This window comes from Nannobrachium achirus (assembly GCF_963921795.1).
Source record: "Nannobrachium achirus genome assembly, chromosome: 22".
Taxonomy (NCBI): domain Eukaryota; kingdom Metazoa; phylum Chordata; class Actinopteri; order Myctophiformes; family Myctophidae; genus Nannobrachium; species Nannobrachium achirus.
The window spans coordinates 33,090,207-33,107,019 of NC_137829.1; the positions used below are offsets into that span (position 1 = coordinate 33,090,207).

Genomic DNA, 16,813 nt, shown 5'->3' on the forward strand with positions numbered 1-16,813 from the left:
TTCCAAGCTGAATTCATCCTGCACAGTACGCTATTATTGAATCCGTAGGAGACGGTGGGGGAAGGAGCTCTTTTTTTTCCCTTCACCAGCGTCGGCAGGGTATACTCACCAGCATCAGGGTTACTGAGGTTAGGGTTAGGTTTAGGCATAGTTTTCCTGAGGTTAGGGTTAGGTTTAGGCATAGTTTTACCGAGGTTAGGGTTAGGTTTAGGCATAGTTTTACCGAGGTTAGGGTTAGGTTTAGGCATAGTTTTACTGAGGTTAAGGTTAGGGTTTGGGTTAGGTTTAGGCATAGAGGTTAACATTCAAAGTGACCACAGCCGAGCGCTCCAGACCTCCGCTCCAGCCAATCACAAGCCACGCCTTCTAATTTATTCAACCCCGTCTCCTACGGATTCCATTATCAGGCACAGTACGCCACTAAAATAAAACATTTGGCTACAATACATACGTGTTATGTCCGTTGTCTCCCTCTCCTGACAGAGAGAGGTAATTACAACATTGAAATAAAAACTCACCCCAGTCACTGACTGTGTGCACATGGTTGAAACTTGAAAGGCAATTAATCATTTGAATAATAAGGACTGCAATCCATAATTGCAACTATGTTAAAACCACATTACAGTCCAGAGGATGAATCTCGTTCCATCTATGCCCACGTGTTTCAAATAACGTTATTGCCATTGTCAACCACTAGGTGTCTTCCTACTTGAGTCGACACCGGAGTCAAAATGTAACAAACTAAGATATGGTAATAATTGTAATACATTTTATTAAAGCTACAGCTTTAATAACATGTATTTTTTTTTACTGGGCTTTGATATAAACCACCATTTTGGCACCGTATACACACAGTACCCTAAGATTGGGCATATACACTACAGGCTTGCCTGTATTTCATACATGACATTTTCACCTTAAAAAATGCATCTGATGTACAATGATTATATCTGGCTTAGTATGTGTATTTTGTTGAATTACAGCCCAATGATACCATATTCTAATTTATTGTGTATGCGAATTAAATGAATGACATCTTTTTTAAAACATGCCTAGACGTTTAAAACCATGCTCTTATGTTCTTCAGGGTGAGGCCGGAACGCGAGGACCTCCCGGACCAAATGGCTCACCTGTAAGTTCATCATTCTGGACACCTACGCTGATTACAAATCACCGATAAGATCAGACGCTAAAGATTTCTACACACAATTTCTTTTTTTATTTTCATTTTTCCCTATATCCCTTCTTATGTTGTCTACTTTACTCTTGTCAGGGACATGCCGGACCACAAGGACCTCCTGGAGATGTTGGTGATAATGGACAGATGGTATAAAAACATTCCTGTGCATGTTTTTCTATGAATCTCAACCTCTTATTCTAATATTCATTCATGCCAATCTGCTTATACACTTGGTGTGCTTGCCATGTGCTGGTATCACCTGTAAACCCATAACATTAACTGCATTGTTTTGTTTTCCCCGTGCACATTCAGTAAAGGCTTTATCATAGTCCGAGGTGAAGAGCTATCACCTCAACTTTTAGGTGATAAGCTATCACCTAAAATTGTGTTAACAAGTGGAGGCCATCATAGTCACGGACTCACGGTGAAGTCCTATCACCACGCCTCTGTGCCTCTGAAACCAGGGTGCACACTGATTGGTCAAGATCGACCAATCAGTGAACGGGGTAATGGGGAGATGTCTGAAGGTAAAAACAGAGGAGAGATGTCAGGGTTCGCGGTGATAGCCCTTCACCGTAGCGAATGACGTAATGTTGTAATATTCTGACTTTAAAAGACTACACCGCGGTGATAGCTTGTTATCACCCCAGACTTTTCTGTGATAGGGCCTTAAGATACTAACATCCTACTTTTGAGTACATTGGCAGTGTTCATAGAACGTACTGTAGGCCAAACATCCTTCCAGTAGGCCAAACATCCTTCCATAGCTGCGATAAAATGAATGCATCTGCATTTGCAGACACACAATGCTAATTAAACGTTCAGTTATCATGTTGATTACATTCTTCTGTTCGGTGGTTTCTTTGCTTGTCATTGTGATTTATTTGGTTTCTTTTCCGATGGTTTTGCCTCTTGTGCTTCGTCATTGTGCAAATAGATGACACTAACGTAACAACAACCTAACCGTGTGTGTTGTAGGGTCCAGCTGGCCAGAGGGGCCCTGAGGGTCCACCGGGGAAACCAGGCGAAGACGTGAGTTAGTTCTGCTCCGCTGTTAATGTGATCAATATTCTGTGACTGTACATTATGTAATATATACACAGTATAACTTACATACACAAATTGCCCATGTTTGACTTTGAAATCAGTTAAGAACGGAAATAATTTTCCTACTACTTCTGCTTTTTTTGTTCAGGTCAAAGAGGGCAAATCAGCATTTGCTCAAATTTCACCCGCATTTTAAGCCTTTAGTCAACGATCACAGCCAGAACAATAGTATGAAGTCAAACGTTCTCCTCAATGTACATTTTAATCAGTTCAGCATAGATTAATAGATTAATCTGGTCATTTAATTAATGATAAAAGCTATTTGGAGGAAGCATAGGTTTTGTGTCTAGTATTTACTTCACTTCAGTGCAGTGCATGTCAACATTTAAGGACACTGTGTATCTTCAGAGTGTTTTTTAAATAGTAAGCGCTGCCAGGGCCAGATAACAGCATGATGTGTCAAGGAACAAGGAGCCAAATAAAATGGGCGATTTGGCAGCGTATACTAAAAACACATAAGATTTCTACCGGAACCTTGCTGCCAGAGAACAGTTTGTGATGCACACAATTGTCTTCTTGTCTTCACACAGGGAGAAGCAGGCACATCAGGAAATTCAGGGGAGATGGGGTTCCCTGGCTCTGCCGTAAGGACATCTATAGCCGTATAGTTGAATCATGCATGTACAGCCACTAAAATATCGCTAAATAATACAGAAATATGGAATACAATGTGGTTCTTATGCTCTCCTAACACGGGTTGTGAGCAGCAATATTGCTTCAATGCATGTACGATAATTAACAATTTAACCCATTTAGAACAGGTACACATTATCATTATTTATCATTATGGTATCATTATTTTATGCTTTAACTATTGAAAAATAGCAGATATACAAGCTCACAGTGCAGCACCGAGTGCCGCACTGCAAGCTTGTAGATCTGCTATTTTTGAAAAATCGTGAAAATTAGAATTTTGACCCGATTCTATAAGTGTCTGTTGAATCCTTCTAAGATTTTTTTGAAAAACTCTATGTTTCTATGTCAGCAATCTGGCTCGCCAGAGAAAAAGGTCCTTTTCACTTCACTGGAGCTCAGTTAGTCTGTTCTTGAGAGACTACTATGTCAGTGGTTCTCAAACCTTTTCATGTGAAGGACCCCCAAACTGACATGTATTTGGCCACAGACCCCCATCTCAAAATATTTAGTTCCAGGGACCACCCAGAAGCAAAATTACAATCGTTTGCTTTGAAAATGCATATATTCAAAGATTTGCACACATTTTCACGACTTTTTCAAAAATAGCAAATCTACAAGCTCACAGTGAGCTTGTATATCTGCTATTTGTCACTGGTTAAAGCATTCAATAATTCTAGGCCTAAATTTATTAAAACCCATGAGTCCCCCAGGGGTCTATATTAGACCCTCTCCTTTCTTCACAGAATCTCTTTGCTGAAATTGCCGATCCACAAGCTCACACTGCGTTGTGCTGCGACACATTGTGAGCTATTAGATCCGCATATGTTCGCAGAATGTTCTAACCTTCTATGAAACGTGTTTCAGGGAGCTAGAGGATTTCCAGGGACACCCGGACCCCCAGGATTGAAAGGTCACAGAGTGAGTATAAAGTATTACCAGACTCAAATATTTATTTTAGATTAACTTTTTGCTTTCTTGTGCTTAGGCGAGGCGGGAAGAAATGAAACCTCTTATGGTATACAGTTTCAGAACCTCAAATAAATTCCAGATGGAATGGGTCTTTCTGATTGCAGGGTCATACCGGTCCTGGTGGACAAAAAGGAGAAACGGGAACAGTCGGATCCAAGGTAAGTACAGTAGGAATCACAAACGCATGCCATGACACCTTCTTAGTGTAGGTTTTTGGTGAGCTATTATCACTGGTTCCCAAACAGTGGGTCGGGACCCATTTGTGGGTCATGGACACATTTTTATGGATCCCTTCATAATTTGTTTCCTACATTTAGTTTTACCTTTTTTTTTTTTTTTTTGAAAAAATAAATAAATAAAAAATCTAAAAAAACAGTCAAAAGGATTTTCATGAATTAAAAAATAAATAATAATAAAAATAATAATTTCATTAATATTTAATGAATAGCCCACAAGAAAAATCTAATAAATTCCATAAATTAGAAAACAAATATTTAAAAAGTAGTGAAAACAGCCCATCTGTTTTCTCTAAATTTGGGTCCCGGGCAAAAATGTCTCTTTTGGGTTTCGTGTTAAAAGGTTTGGGAACCACTGAGCTATATGACCTGTTATGATGCCATCCTCTCATGGCTCACTGCCAGCATGGTATAGGCTAATCACATTATGAAGTGTCATTATTGTGGTCCATTTGCTGTATTTATAAATGTGGTTTATGTGATTTTATAGGGTGCCAATGGCCCCACTGGCCCAATGGGAGGACCTGGCCCAATGGTGAGTCTTTTTTAAACAACTTTCGTAACCCCCCAGTTCCCGGGGGATATTTTACACTTCATTGTATGGCGGTGATGCACAAAAAAGGGGGATTGAGGCCCTGCCCTTTTATCTGTCTGTAAAAAAACAGTTTTTACTATGGTGAAAGAAATGCGAATGCCCCTCTTTCCATGCCTTAACCGAAGGTAGCATTCAAGGGAATTGACTTGTCCCAACTCCCCTGAACTTAAATGCAGCATCTTATGTCGAAAGAATTGCACTCACTGTCCAAAAATCCACACCACATCTCCAGTATTGCCTTCTTTATGCTTAGTTTAGTGTGTTATGAAGTACCGAAAATAGCCGACCTCCAAGCTCACAGCGCGTTGTGCTGCAACGCGTTGTGAACTTGGAGGTCTGCTATTTTCAATATGTTTAGGGAGGGGTCGTTTTTTATTGAGGGGTGTTACTGGAGAAAATGTATAAGCCCCTTTATAAAATGCCATGACCCTCCCTCTCAATTGGGGGAAAAATCAATGACCCTCCCCAAGCATTAAAATAAAAAAGATTGACCCTCCCCTACAACATGATATTTACAACAGTAAAATTATGCCTAAAACCTAAACTTGGGTGGGCATTGCAAATTTTATTTTCTTTCTTTCTTTTTTTACTGTAAATAATTAGGATTTTTTTTAGGGTTCAAAACGGGTGCGGGCGGCAGCAGCAAAGAACAATAATGAATAGGCTAATATGATGCATTGAGATCCCAGCTGCACTTCATCCCAAAAACACATTTCCAAATATAAACTAACACACCCTCCAAACTAAAGTAACATACAGTGAGTAGCCTACTGCTGCTAGTGTAAAAGTCAACGTGGACATCACAACAAAGGTGAGAAGTTCTCACAGGTTGAGAACAGGTTATTTGACATCTAGGTTACAGATAAAACAATTGACACATGTGCACAACAAAGAGAAGGCTTGTAACAGCTGCCATTCATTTTGTGCTGTTGATTGCCTGTGATCAAATCTGGGTCAAATGCGCATTTTCAACGAGCGGTCGTTAATTTTCTTTTTTTAGCACCATTTCACTTTTTACTTTAGGGAGGGGGGATACAGTTCTGACAACCATTGTTGCTGCCTTAAACAGCTCTCCATTGTTTTAGGAAAATACATTGTAGTATAAACACAGCCATAATATTATTGAAAGGAACGCTGTAGTAAAATATATATAGGCCTATAAAAACCCAGACTATTTTTTTATTCAAAATCGCATGACCCTCCCTGACACTCAAATTAAAATAGCATCACCCTCCCCGAGATTAAAATCAAAATAGCATGACCCTCCCCTAAAATCCTCCTTGGGAGGGGGGGTCATTATTAATAACCCCTCCCTTACCAAAGTTTGTTTAGATGTTTAGAAATTTCAGCCCCTGCCTCTTTAACATTCTCTGCACGTCCCTGTCGTAATGTGCCGCTGGCTTGTATATAGACTATTTTTTGCAATTAAAATAAATCATACATTTGGAGGTTAAGCGAATAACTTGTGCCACTGGTTTTGTGAAATGAAATAAAGGAAGCTTCATGCTGTAATAGATCATAACATTGATCATGTCCAGTATTGTGCTTCTTGTCTCCGCCAGCCCGAAAGGCATGGCCGAGAGTATGTATTCGTCCCTGTCCGTCCGTCCGTCCGTCCGTCCGTGCGTCCGTCCGTCCGTGCGTGCGTGCGTCTGTCCGTCTGTTAGCAGCTAATCTCCGGCACTGTTGGCCCGGTCGTGGCCAAACTCTGCACACACACTCCCTGGATGCCAATTCAGAACCTCTACCCCACATTTTTCACATGGGCCTGTTCTAGCGGGAAAACCTTAATGCATTTAAGGTTCATTGAAAACAGCAAACAAAAACAACACATAACCATACAACATAAAACAACATATTACCGGTAAGACTCCCTAATCGGGAGATAAGCGACCGCCAGGTCTCATACACAAACGTTAGAAGGCAATGGCAGCCAATCAGGAGGGAATATAGGAAATTGGGACAGATCCATGTTGATGACATTACTTTAGAGATATTGTGTACCGCTTTGATTGATTTTAGGGCAAAATCTGTAGGAGCAGTGTCCAAATATGTGTTTTGCAAGAATCGGCCTCATGGTACCGCTAGAAGAGGGGAGGGCCATGTGAGAAATGAGGGCTGGAGGAAACATGAGGTCCCCACTGTACACAGAAACCCATCCTATCGACGAGGCAGTTTCTTTAGTGCCGCAATGGCTGAGTGCGGAGGATTATGAAAGTCTGACGTCTCCATTACTCCGACTATGTGGCTACGCATGTGGTTAGGGTTAGAGATAGGGTTAGTAATGGGGAGAGTAGGACGAACGCAATTACGGAGTAATGCGGCGGCGAAAGTGCTAAGCGCGTGATAGCCTTATTAACGAAGTATAAATCAGGCGTAAACATACACAGGGACGTGCTGGGCCCCTGATTCAGCCCGGGAAAAAGAGTTGGAGAGGCCCTAATTTTTTTTAATATATATATATTTTGTCGTTGTCGGGTGGAAACCTTATACGTCCAAAACCGTTTGTTTTGTATTTATCATTTAAAAATGATTTAAACTAGTGAAAACAGCCGCGGTGCGAGGCATTGTGTGCTTGTAGATCTGCTGTTTTCACTACTTTTGTGCAACGGCCTTGTATGATGAAGCAGGGCTTTGCTTTGCGAAAAACTTGGAGATACAAGGTTTCTGCCCGACAATGACGATTTACTTTGTTGGCCGCCCAGCCCCCCAATTTTTTTCCCAATGGCCGGCCTGGACCGGCCGGGAATGAACCGGCCGTTCGGGAGTTGTCCCACTATTCCCAATGGCCAGCACGTCCCTGAACATACATGTATACTGTATTACTGCTTGGTTTCTGTGAAGGTATCTGACTTTTGGGATCATTCTAGGGTCCTCTTGGGATGCCAGGAGAGAGGGGTCGCTCGGGACCCGGCGGTACACCTGTAAGGATCAAAGCCCAATGTTTTCTTTTTATGATAATACATTTACTTGATATCACACTGACATGAACATGAAGACTGAACTGGTTTTGTCTTTTAGGGTCAACGTGGCCCACCTGGAAACCTTGGCAAACCAGGTCCAATGGTAAGTCTGTCACGGTGTTAGGCATGGCAATCCTTTATGTGTCTTGTTTGACACCAGACGGCAATGACAACAATCACTACTACAATCATACGACATGAACTATGTTAGATTGTATAGATCTGCTATTATTACAATATTTTAATTGTTTTTAAATTAAACAAATCTTTTACATTTGTTTTGTTTACTCATTCCACCTATGCCCAAATTGGGATGCTGGGTTGAAAATATCTCGTAATTAACGGGATGGCCCGAGGTGCTCAATCCTCATTCATCAGATTATGCCACCTTAACATTGTTTCTGTGACCTGACAGGGTCCCTTGGGTATCACTGGACCACCTGGCTATCCAGGAACACCAGGAATGAAGGCAAGTGCATTATGACCAATCTATACACCTATCTATCTATTAACCTACAGTATCTGTTAACCTATCTATCTACGTATCTACCTATCTATCTATTTATCTACCTATCAACCTATCTACCTATTTACCTATCTATCTAATCTGATACGGTATAGAAATTACATAGTGACAGCTTTTCCTGCAAACAGTATCCAATATGCATCATATAATACTGCTAAAAGCCTTTCAATTCCCTCTAAGTCTGCACTAATGTCACCAGGTCATATTCCTGTACAACGGCTACTGTGGAAGCACTTTAGACATGATTCTATCAATACGAAGAGGTGTGACGATGGCTTCTGTCTCCCACAGGGACAAGCAGGCTCCACAGGAGTCCGTGGCCCTGAAGGCCAACAGGGACAGAGAGGAGAGACCGGTCACCAGGGAAGACCTGGATCAACTGGCATTCGAGTTAGTCGCTTACTTCATCTATGCTTACACCTTAGATATACTACATACAAACTCACCCAGTAGTTAGTTACACCATCATACAGTATACTGCAGACTTTTGCTTTCACACAGTGCTCTAAAGTAACCAAGTACATTTACAAGTACAATTTTGAGTCATTTGTACTTTTCTTGAGTATTTCCAATATTCAATACTTTTTCTTCTACTCCCACTACATCTTGGATCCAAATATTGGACATTTACTCCACTGCATTTATTTTAAAACAAGTTACTTTGTAGATTTTGATAATCATTACAAAACCTACATTAACAACTTCAGACAATCTACAACTTCACAATGTGTCGTGATGTGTCACATTGTGAGCTTGTAGATCTGCAATATCTGCAAAAGATGTTTGTACATTTGAAAACATGAAATGGGACATTCTGCGTACTTTTTACTTTTGGTACTTTAAGTACATTTTGATGCCAATATTTTTAATAGAGTATTTCTACATTATTGACACTTTTACTCAAGTAAAACATTACCACCACTGGCTTTCAGGTCATCAGACGTTTTTTACTAGCATTGCCTATGTGTTGCATGGCTCACCATACTCAACAGCGCCATAAAGGTTTTGTGGATCTAACTAGACATTATGTTCTGTTCATAGGGTCCCTTTGGGACAGACGGTGGCACGGGTTCAAAAGGCCCAGTGGTAAGTTAAAAATCACTCCCTGTCCATGACATACATGATACATGTATACTCATCATATCTGACATGTGCTCACACACAGCCTTAATGTAACATGGCTGCACGGTTCTCCTTTGCAGGGCAATGTGGGCCCAGGAGGACCAGGAGGCCATCTTGGACCGTTGGGCCCTCCAGGACCCCAGGGAAGCACTGGCCAGCCTGGTATTAAAGGACAACTTGTAAGTTGGCTCCTACTGACACATTATTGTCTCTCTCACCAACCTCACGCCTTTATCCACAAACAAAACAGATCAGGCCATGTGCCCGTTTACTCCAAAAATGTACTGTATACATTAGTCTCATATAGGTCACTAGAGAGGACTCATAGTAAATACCATTTGTTGATAAGGTCACAATGTGCTGTTTACTTATAATGGGTCAAGTGACATGTATGCCTTTATTGACATGGCAGTAGACTGACAGGAAATGTGGAGAGAGATGGGGAGTGGCATGCAGCGAAGGTCGTGACTCGCGGGGAACGGGATTCGAACCCGCGACATGCTGTCAGGCTAGGCTATTGCAGCTTAGGGTGCTCGGACCGCCACGCCGGCGGCCCAGGCAAGTACAGTAGCTGTTGTTCATCAGTGCTGACGCTCCGTCATGTTTGTGTTCTAGGGAGACGTTGGCGTGGCAGGATTCAAAGGAGAAGCCGGACCCAAAGGAGAAATCGTAAGTTCCAATAATGCTATACAATACACACTCAAATTGCAGTGTTTTACAAGACCTATTTTTTTTACACTTACAGGAGAGCAACAATTAGAAGGAAACGCAGTAAGGTTGGCTAATTCAGGGGTCTTCAACGTTTTCAGGCCAAGGACCCCTTAGTTGAGAGAGAGATGAAGCAGGGACCCCCACAACCTTGTCATAGATTCCATATTGTTTAATTGTTTGACAGCACAATCATCAGTGTATTTTGGATTCATGTCAATTTGTGTTTTTTAACCACTTGAACCGTCAATACGTCTCCCCTCTACACCAAATGTCTTTGCCGAAAATAGCCGATCTACAAGCTCACAGCGCCTCGCAACACGAGGCGTTGTGAGCTTGTAGATCTGCTATTTTTTGGCTAAAGTTCTCAGAATCTGGTTAAGAATCTGGCTAAAAAGGAGATTTTCTTTTTCTTTCTTTATCACACAAAGATTTGGAGGACCCCCTGTAGTAACTCTGAGGACCACCTAGGGGTCCCGGACCCCCTGTTGAAGACCCTTGGGCTAATTGCTTTCTGTCTGTCACGTTGTGTCCTAGGGTTCCCCGGGCTCTCAGGGAGTGATCGGACCCCAGGGAGAGGAAGGGAAGCGAGGACAGAGGGGAGACTCCGGCTCTGTCGGAGTCGGTGGTCCCGTTGGCGAAAGGGTGAGTCAGCGTTCTGCCTCAAAGTGCAGCATCCATCAGTCACTACAGGACCGGGTCATTTCCATTAGGACCTCAATTTAGAAAATTAATCATTTTTGGAACAGATCGCCAACACAATAAATCACTTTCAGCTAATTCCTCATTATAGCATGGGAAATTGGATATGTGCCCGTTTATGCAGAAAATATATGGTTGGTTATATGTGATTTATGCAAGGCAGCAAAGTGGTTTTAGTTGTTCTGTTTTGTGGCGTTGTTTCGTCCAACAGTATGAGAATTATGCTGCATTCAACCATATCAACTTTGCCTTAGCAATGAAGATGCCATCAAATTCTCTTTGCCTTAGCAATGAAGATGTCATCAAATTCACTGTTTTGCCCTAAACATTGTTGTACAACAATAGACAATGTTCAAGCTTGAAGATCTGCAATTCTTTGCTTTTTTTTTTTTTTTTTTTTCAGGGAACCCCTGGTAACAGAGGATTCCCCGGAGCTGATGGACTACCAGGACCTAAGGTATAATGTAGCATGTAGCCCGTTGTTTGATGGACTAATATACCGATTTTATTCCAGAGAGAATCATAATGATAATGATAGCATCATGGGACCAGGGTAGATTCTAGAAATGATAACACAAGATTGGAACAAGATATAGCTCCCAGTGACGAGCGTCTGTTGGCGTAACGACATATTCTTTGCTCTCTGTTGTTTCGCCACAACACGTTTCGTTTGGCGTCGAGAGGCACAGTATGGTAAATCCTCTAAGCCTGTATCATCTGATCTCTGAAGGGTGCCCAAGGAGATCGAGGAACTTCTGGACCGGGTGGGCCAAAGGGTTCTGGAGGTGATCCTGGACGCACTGGGGAACCTGGACTTCCAGGTGCAAGGGTACGACTCACTTCCCACGGTCCCCTATTACGCAATCGTAATCTTTTTTTCCACTTAATTGCCTGGTGTTCATTCACGCATCTTTTTCTTTTTCTCTAAAGGGTCTGACTGGTACCCCTGGAGTCCAAGGGGCAGAGGGCAAGCCAGGACCATTGGTAGGTCCTATTCCACAAACTCACAAACTACACGTTGGCTACACAGTGTATTTTCAGTAGCATAACGTCATCGTCGGGTGGAAACCTCGTATCTCCAAGTTTCAAATTTGTACGTTCTTTCGCAAAGTAAAGCCCTGCTTCAGCATACAAAGCCGTCGCACAAAAGTAGTGAAAACAGCAGATCTACAAGCACACAACGCCTCGCACCGCGAGGCGTTGTGTGCTTGTAGATCGGCTGTTTTCACTAGTTTCAATCATTTTTTAAATGATAAATGTAAAACAAACGGTTTTGGACATACAAGGTTTTCACCCGACAACGACGATAATGAATAACTTTGCTAATAGTGACTCCATGATCATAATGTGAGTGTGGTTGGTTTCTTGTCCAGGGGGGTCCCGGTGAAGACGGGCGCCCAGGTCCCACTGGTTCGCAAGGAAACAGGGGTCCTGCAGGAACTATGGGACTTCCAGGCCCGAAAGGCTTTAATGTAAGGACTCCCGCAATGTAGCAGCAATAATGATAACGGATCTATACTAAATGCATATCTAATTAATAAACAACAACAACAACGATTGTGTTTTGAATCCATAAGGGTGACCCAGGAAAGTCAGGAGAACAAGGATCAGCAGGAGTGTCTGGTCAAAGAGTGAGTATTTTGTTCATCTAAAACATAATTTTGTGGCGTACCGTCATTATTAGTTGAAAATAAGAGAGCAGATAAATCATAAATAAATGTGCATCTCTCCATAATAAAGAACAAAAATATTTCCTTCTGATGTGAAGGAATAGACTATAGCGCATACTGACAGCAGCATATTGTTCTTTCATTCATACTCGCCCCACCCAAGTATGAAGTAAGAGCAAAATGGCTGCCCTTTGAATATGGTCAAACATAGCGATAGTACTGCGTGGTTGACTGTGTTTCTTGTTTGTAGGGCCCGCCTGGGAAAGACGGAGAAGTCGGCCCCGCCGGCCCACCTGGACCAGCTGTAAGTCTCTGCTTTTTTAATTAAAATAAAATGAATTCCATTAGGCAATTCCCACAGACGCCACTAATGACACGTACATGTCTCGTTTTCAAGGGCGTTGCAGGAGAAAGGGGAGAGCAAGGCCCACCGGGCGTCAATGGATTCCAGGTGGGTTGTTTTGACTCTCGGATTGATGGGAAATGCAGGCAAGACATGGGGAAAAAGAAAGAAAAAGAAAAGGGGGAAACAAAAAACATATAAAGGCGTGGATAGCTACAAAATATTTATAGGGAAACGGGGGATAATTAGACCCTGTTGTCTGCTCTTACATGTTGGTGTCTGACTGTTTTTGTGTTGTTAGGGTTTGCCTGGCAACCAAGGGCCACCTGGAGAGTCAGGAAAACCAGGTGATCTGGTGAGTGCGATTAAAACAACACATTTTTATGTACACATATAATATGTTTTACTGTATACTAAACGTACGGGTACATCGGAGGCAGAAAGAAATAGGCGTGGCAAAAAATAATACCACTTAAGCCCCATTTCTAAAATAGCGACAATAGTGGATCTACAAGCTCTTGGCGACGCGTTGAGAGCTTGTAGATCCACTATTTTCACTATTTGTTTGGGACCGAAAACGTTTGAAAATGTTTGCCTCTAATGACATTCCCAAAATAGGGATGCCACCTTCAAAGTGGCTAATAAATGAATGGTACAATATGAATGTGAGGTTAAATGTGAACACTAGGGGGTGGCGATTGCCCCAAATGACGCCCCTGGGGTACATACACTGATACACATAAGGACAGATGTAACCACAATTACATGTTGCTATAGCTATTATTCATGATGAAATTAAATAATGTGCCGTTGTCTGCTTTTTGTAGGGTATTCCTGGAGAAGGCGGAGCTGTGGGTCAGATTGGACCAAGGGTATGTAAACTAAAACAGTGGATCCAAAACTTTATTAGCTCAAGACCCAAAAGACAAATACCATGTTTTGTGAGATCGTAGATCTCCTATTGTCACTACTTCTCGAATGTGTTTTATTTTTACTTTTTAAATGATTCGATTTTTCAAATGTTATGTCTGAAATACTTTTGAAATGATGAAAAGTTTTGTTTTTGTATAAAAATGTCGAAATCTTTTGAAAAAATATATAATCGTCGTTGTCAGGTGGAAACCTTGTATGTCCAAAACCGTTCATTCTTTATGATTATTTAAAAAAAAAAAAAAATAGTGAAAATAGACGATCTACAAGCTTGTAGATCTGCTATTTTCACTACTTTTGTGCAACGTTCTTGTATGATGAAGTAGGGCTTTAATTTAGGGAAAAAAACATACACATTTGAAACTTGGAGATACAAGGTTTCTGCCTGACAATGACGATATATTTAAATGCAGGAAACGAAAAGAGGATAGTTACACGCAAAACACATAGAAATTGGTCCACGGGAAACGGTGAACTAAGATACAGTACATGACACCTTGAAGATGACTAAACATCTAAACCAGTTGAAATGGAAACTCACCAAAAGAATGTGACGTGGAATGATCACGGATTTGTTTCACCCACAGGGAGAGCGAGGCATTCCCGGAGAGAGAGGAGAACTCGGTTCATCTGGTCTGCCAGGATCCAAGGGAATCCCCGGAGCACCAGGTCCAGACGGGCCGAAGGTATGCAATTGTGTCCAAGAACTTTTTTTTTTTTTTTTTTGTATACCCCAGCAATTCTGAAGAAAAAACATGTACAAAAAAGTTACGTTTCTCAGGATAATGCTCGGGTTACATTTGCATTGTTCATTGGCATCCAATCCATGTAGTGAGATGAGAGCCATGATCACTGACAGTGGCATCTGCAACTTTACTCTCATTACTTGTCATGACGGCACCAACAACTCAGGACACCAACGTGAGCATGAAATAGATATCACCCACACTACCACTATCACCAGGGGTTTAGATAATTCTGGGAGGTAGATTGTCTATTTTCATTCCTTAAAGGACAACTTTGTTTTTTTTACAACAAGGGTTCATATTTTAGATGGTCATTAGAGAAAAGAAAATATGAGTGTTAATGTTTTCATTTACTTCTTTCTGTCATTTTAGTGATTTCAACGATAATGATTTGCATACATGCCCCCAGGTTGGGGGCATGCATGCAAGTGGCTAAATATGTATTTTTAGACACAACAAGCCCTTTCCCAAGATGCACCGCAATCTTTCATGCTCAGATGTCACTTATGGGGGCTGGTGTAAATAGTAACAAAGAAATTGCTGGCTTATTGTGTCTAAAAAGACATATTTAGCCACTTGTACCGTACGCATGCCCCAACCACTGAAATCAAAATAGTAAAATCGCTAAAACAATAGAAAGAAGTAAATGAAAACATTTTAACACTCATCTTTTCTTTTCTCTAATGACTATCTAAAATATGAACCCTTGTTGTAAAAAACCAAAGTTGTCCTTTAACAAGATAAGAGATGAGGTTTCTGCCCGACTGATTATTGCAAAACCACCCAGCTTCTTTAGGGTGCTTTTGTTGAAGCGTGATTACACTTTTCTCTCCACGGCGCAAGATAAAATATTGCAACTCTATTGCAGTGCATATGAATATTTATTGTTTGTATCCATCCCAAATATATATTTTATCATCCCCAAATGCTTAGTCTCACATATGCTTATAGTCACATATCACGTATGATGTACTGCTCTTCAATTCACACAAAGTACCTGGCAGTAAAACAGCAGTTGATGAGAATCCAATGGATTTCTATTACTTTTGGCTAATATTCATTCAGGTATATGCAACACAGTTGTGCCTATTACGGCCGGGCTACACCAAGCCGTTTTGCGTGCATATGCGGGTCGTGCGCGCGTATGCACGTTTTGGATGGATCCAATGTATATCAATTCAGCCGGCTACACCAGGCGTACGGATAGCGCGAACCACGGATACGCATTCCCTAAAAATAGGATCGGTTCTATTTTTTATGCACGCGTATGCGTTTTGTACACAGACTATCTGGTCTTCCTCATATACTCCCTCCTTGGTGTAGCCTGGAGCGTTTACGCATACGCAAGCGTCTTCACGGACAGTACGCGCGTATGCGCGCATTTTTTGGTGTAGTCCGGCCGTTAGGGCACCAAATAAGCCTACTTGGTTTGTGGCATATGGACATTTAATTTGAGCAAATGAAGAGCAAGTCCAGACGAAACAAACACTACCATTTAATGGTCACACGACTGCCTTCTACTGAGCCTGCAGGACAGATTTGAGTCATTTTACTGCACATGTGCAGTAGTCCTGGCAGAAAGTTGTGGCACGCTCCAGTAAATGTTTGTACTGGTACTGGAGTGAAGACCCACCCTCCAGACCGATAGAATTAATTGATTCATTTCCGTTTTCATTTCTGGAGCGGATATAGAATGCTTCATTTACAGTCTGTACCAGGTAGGATTGCAGGTCTTCATCAGGCGAATGTTTTCAGATTAAAAAAAGGAACACATTTATACATAAGTCATTGGCTAAAGAGTAATGACAACGTATGGCACTTGAGTCAGAAGAAGCAACCTAGCTGATAAACCAATCACAGGGTCTCTAAACCCCTCAGAGGAGTGGTCAATTACCAGGAAGAAAATAGATTACATAATTAATGACACATAATCAATTCAAGATAAGTGCATTATGGAAAATCAATAATAAAAACAACAATACAACATAAAGAAAACACATCCAACATAGGCCGTAAACAAAAGGCCTATCAGGGTTTGATGTTGTTATGTTGTCTGGTGAGATTCAATAAAGTCTACAACACTGGTATATTTATCCGCTACACTTGTTTATTGCTTTTGTTAAAGCAATAAACAAGTGGGGCGGAGAAATATACCAGTGTTGCAGACTTTAATGTCCAGCACCTGGGTGCCTTTATCTGAGATTCAAAGCAGCCATCCTCTGCACAGTAACATGTGGACCAAACCCCTAGAGTAGACTACTGAGGTACAGAGGGCCAACCCAGAATCAATCTATGTCCCTGAGGGAATAAAAGTAATTGACAACGTTTTTTTTTATCTGTTAAAATATTTGTATTGCTATTGTATTTTTCAGAAATTGTT

At 41.4% G+C, this 16,813-nt stretch overlaps 1 protein-coding gene across 1 annotated transcript in view; it reads left to right on the forward strand.

Annotated features, from left to right (window-relative positions):
* The window catches only part of LOC308308367 (uncharacterized protein), an 87,511-nt gene that overhangs the window by 49,538 nt on the left and 21,160 nt on the right, over window positions 1–16,813 (forward strand). Inside the window, exons 9-33 of the mRNA XM_080753792.1 lie at window positions 1,088–1,132; window positions 1,274–1,327; window positions 2,159–2,212; window positions 2,818–2,871; window positions 3,788–3,841; window positions 3,997–4,050; window positions 4,619–4,663; window positions 7,594–7,647; window positions 7,745–7,789; window positions 8,102–8,155; window positions 8,504–8,602; window positions 9,254–9,298; window positions 9,415–9,513; window positions 9,950–10,003; window positions 10,580–10,687; window positions 11,148–11,201; window positions 11,475–11,573; window positions 11,675–11,728; window positions 12,118–12,216; window positions 12,322–12,375; window positions 12,665–12,718; window positions 12,812–12,865; window positions 13,059–13,112; window positions 13,585–13,629; window positions 14,275–14,373. Of these exons, the coding sequence (XP_080609918.1) occupies window positions 1,088–1,132; window positions 1,274–1,327; window positions 2,159–2,212; window positions 2,818–2,871; window positions 3,788–3,841; window positions 3,997–4,050; window positions 4,619–4,663; window positions 7,594–7,647; window positions 7,745–7,789; window positions 8,102–8,155; window positions 8,504–8,602; window positions 9,254–9,298; window positions 9,415–9,513; window positions 9,950–10,003; window positions 10,580–10,687; window positions 11,148–11,201; window positions 11,475–11,573; window positions 11,675–11,728; window positions 12,118–12,216; window positions 12,322–12,375; window positions 12,665–12,718; window positions 12,812–12,865; window positions 13,059–13,112; window positions 13,585–13,629; window positions 14,275–14,373 (1,584 nt within the window). The remainder of the gene's footprint in view (window positions 1–1,087; window positions 1,133–1,273; window positions 1,328–2,158; window positions 2,213–2,817; window positions 2,872–3,787; window positions 3,842–3,996; window positions 4,051–4,618; window positions 4,664–7,593; window positions 7,648–7,744; window positions 7,790–8,101; window positions 8,156–8,503; window positions 8,603–9,253; window positions 9,299–9,414; window positions 9,514–9,949; window positions 10,004–10,579; window positions 10,688–11,147; window positions 11,202–11,474; window positions 11,574–11,674; window positions 11,729–12,117; window positions 12,217–12,321; window positions 12,376–12,664; window positions 12,719–12,811; window positions 12,866–13,058; window positions 13,113–13,584; window positions 13,630–14,274; window positions 14,374–16,813) is intronic.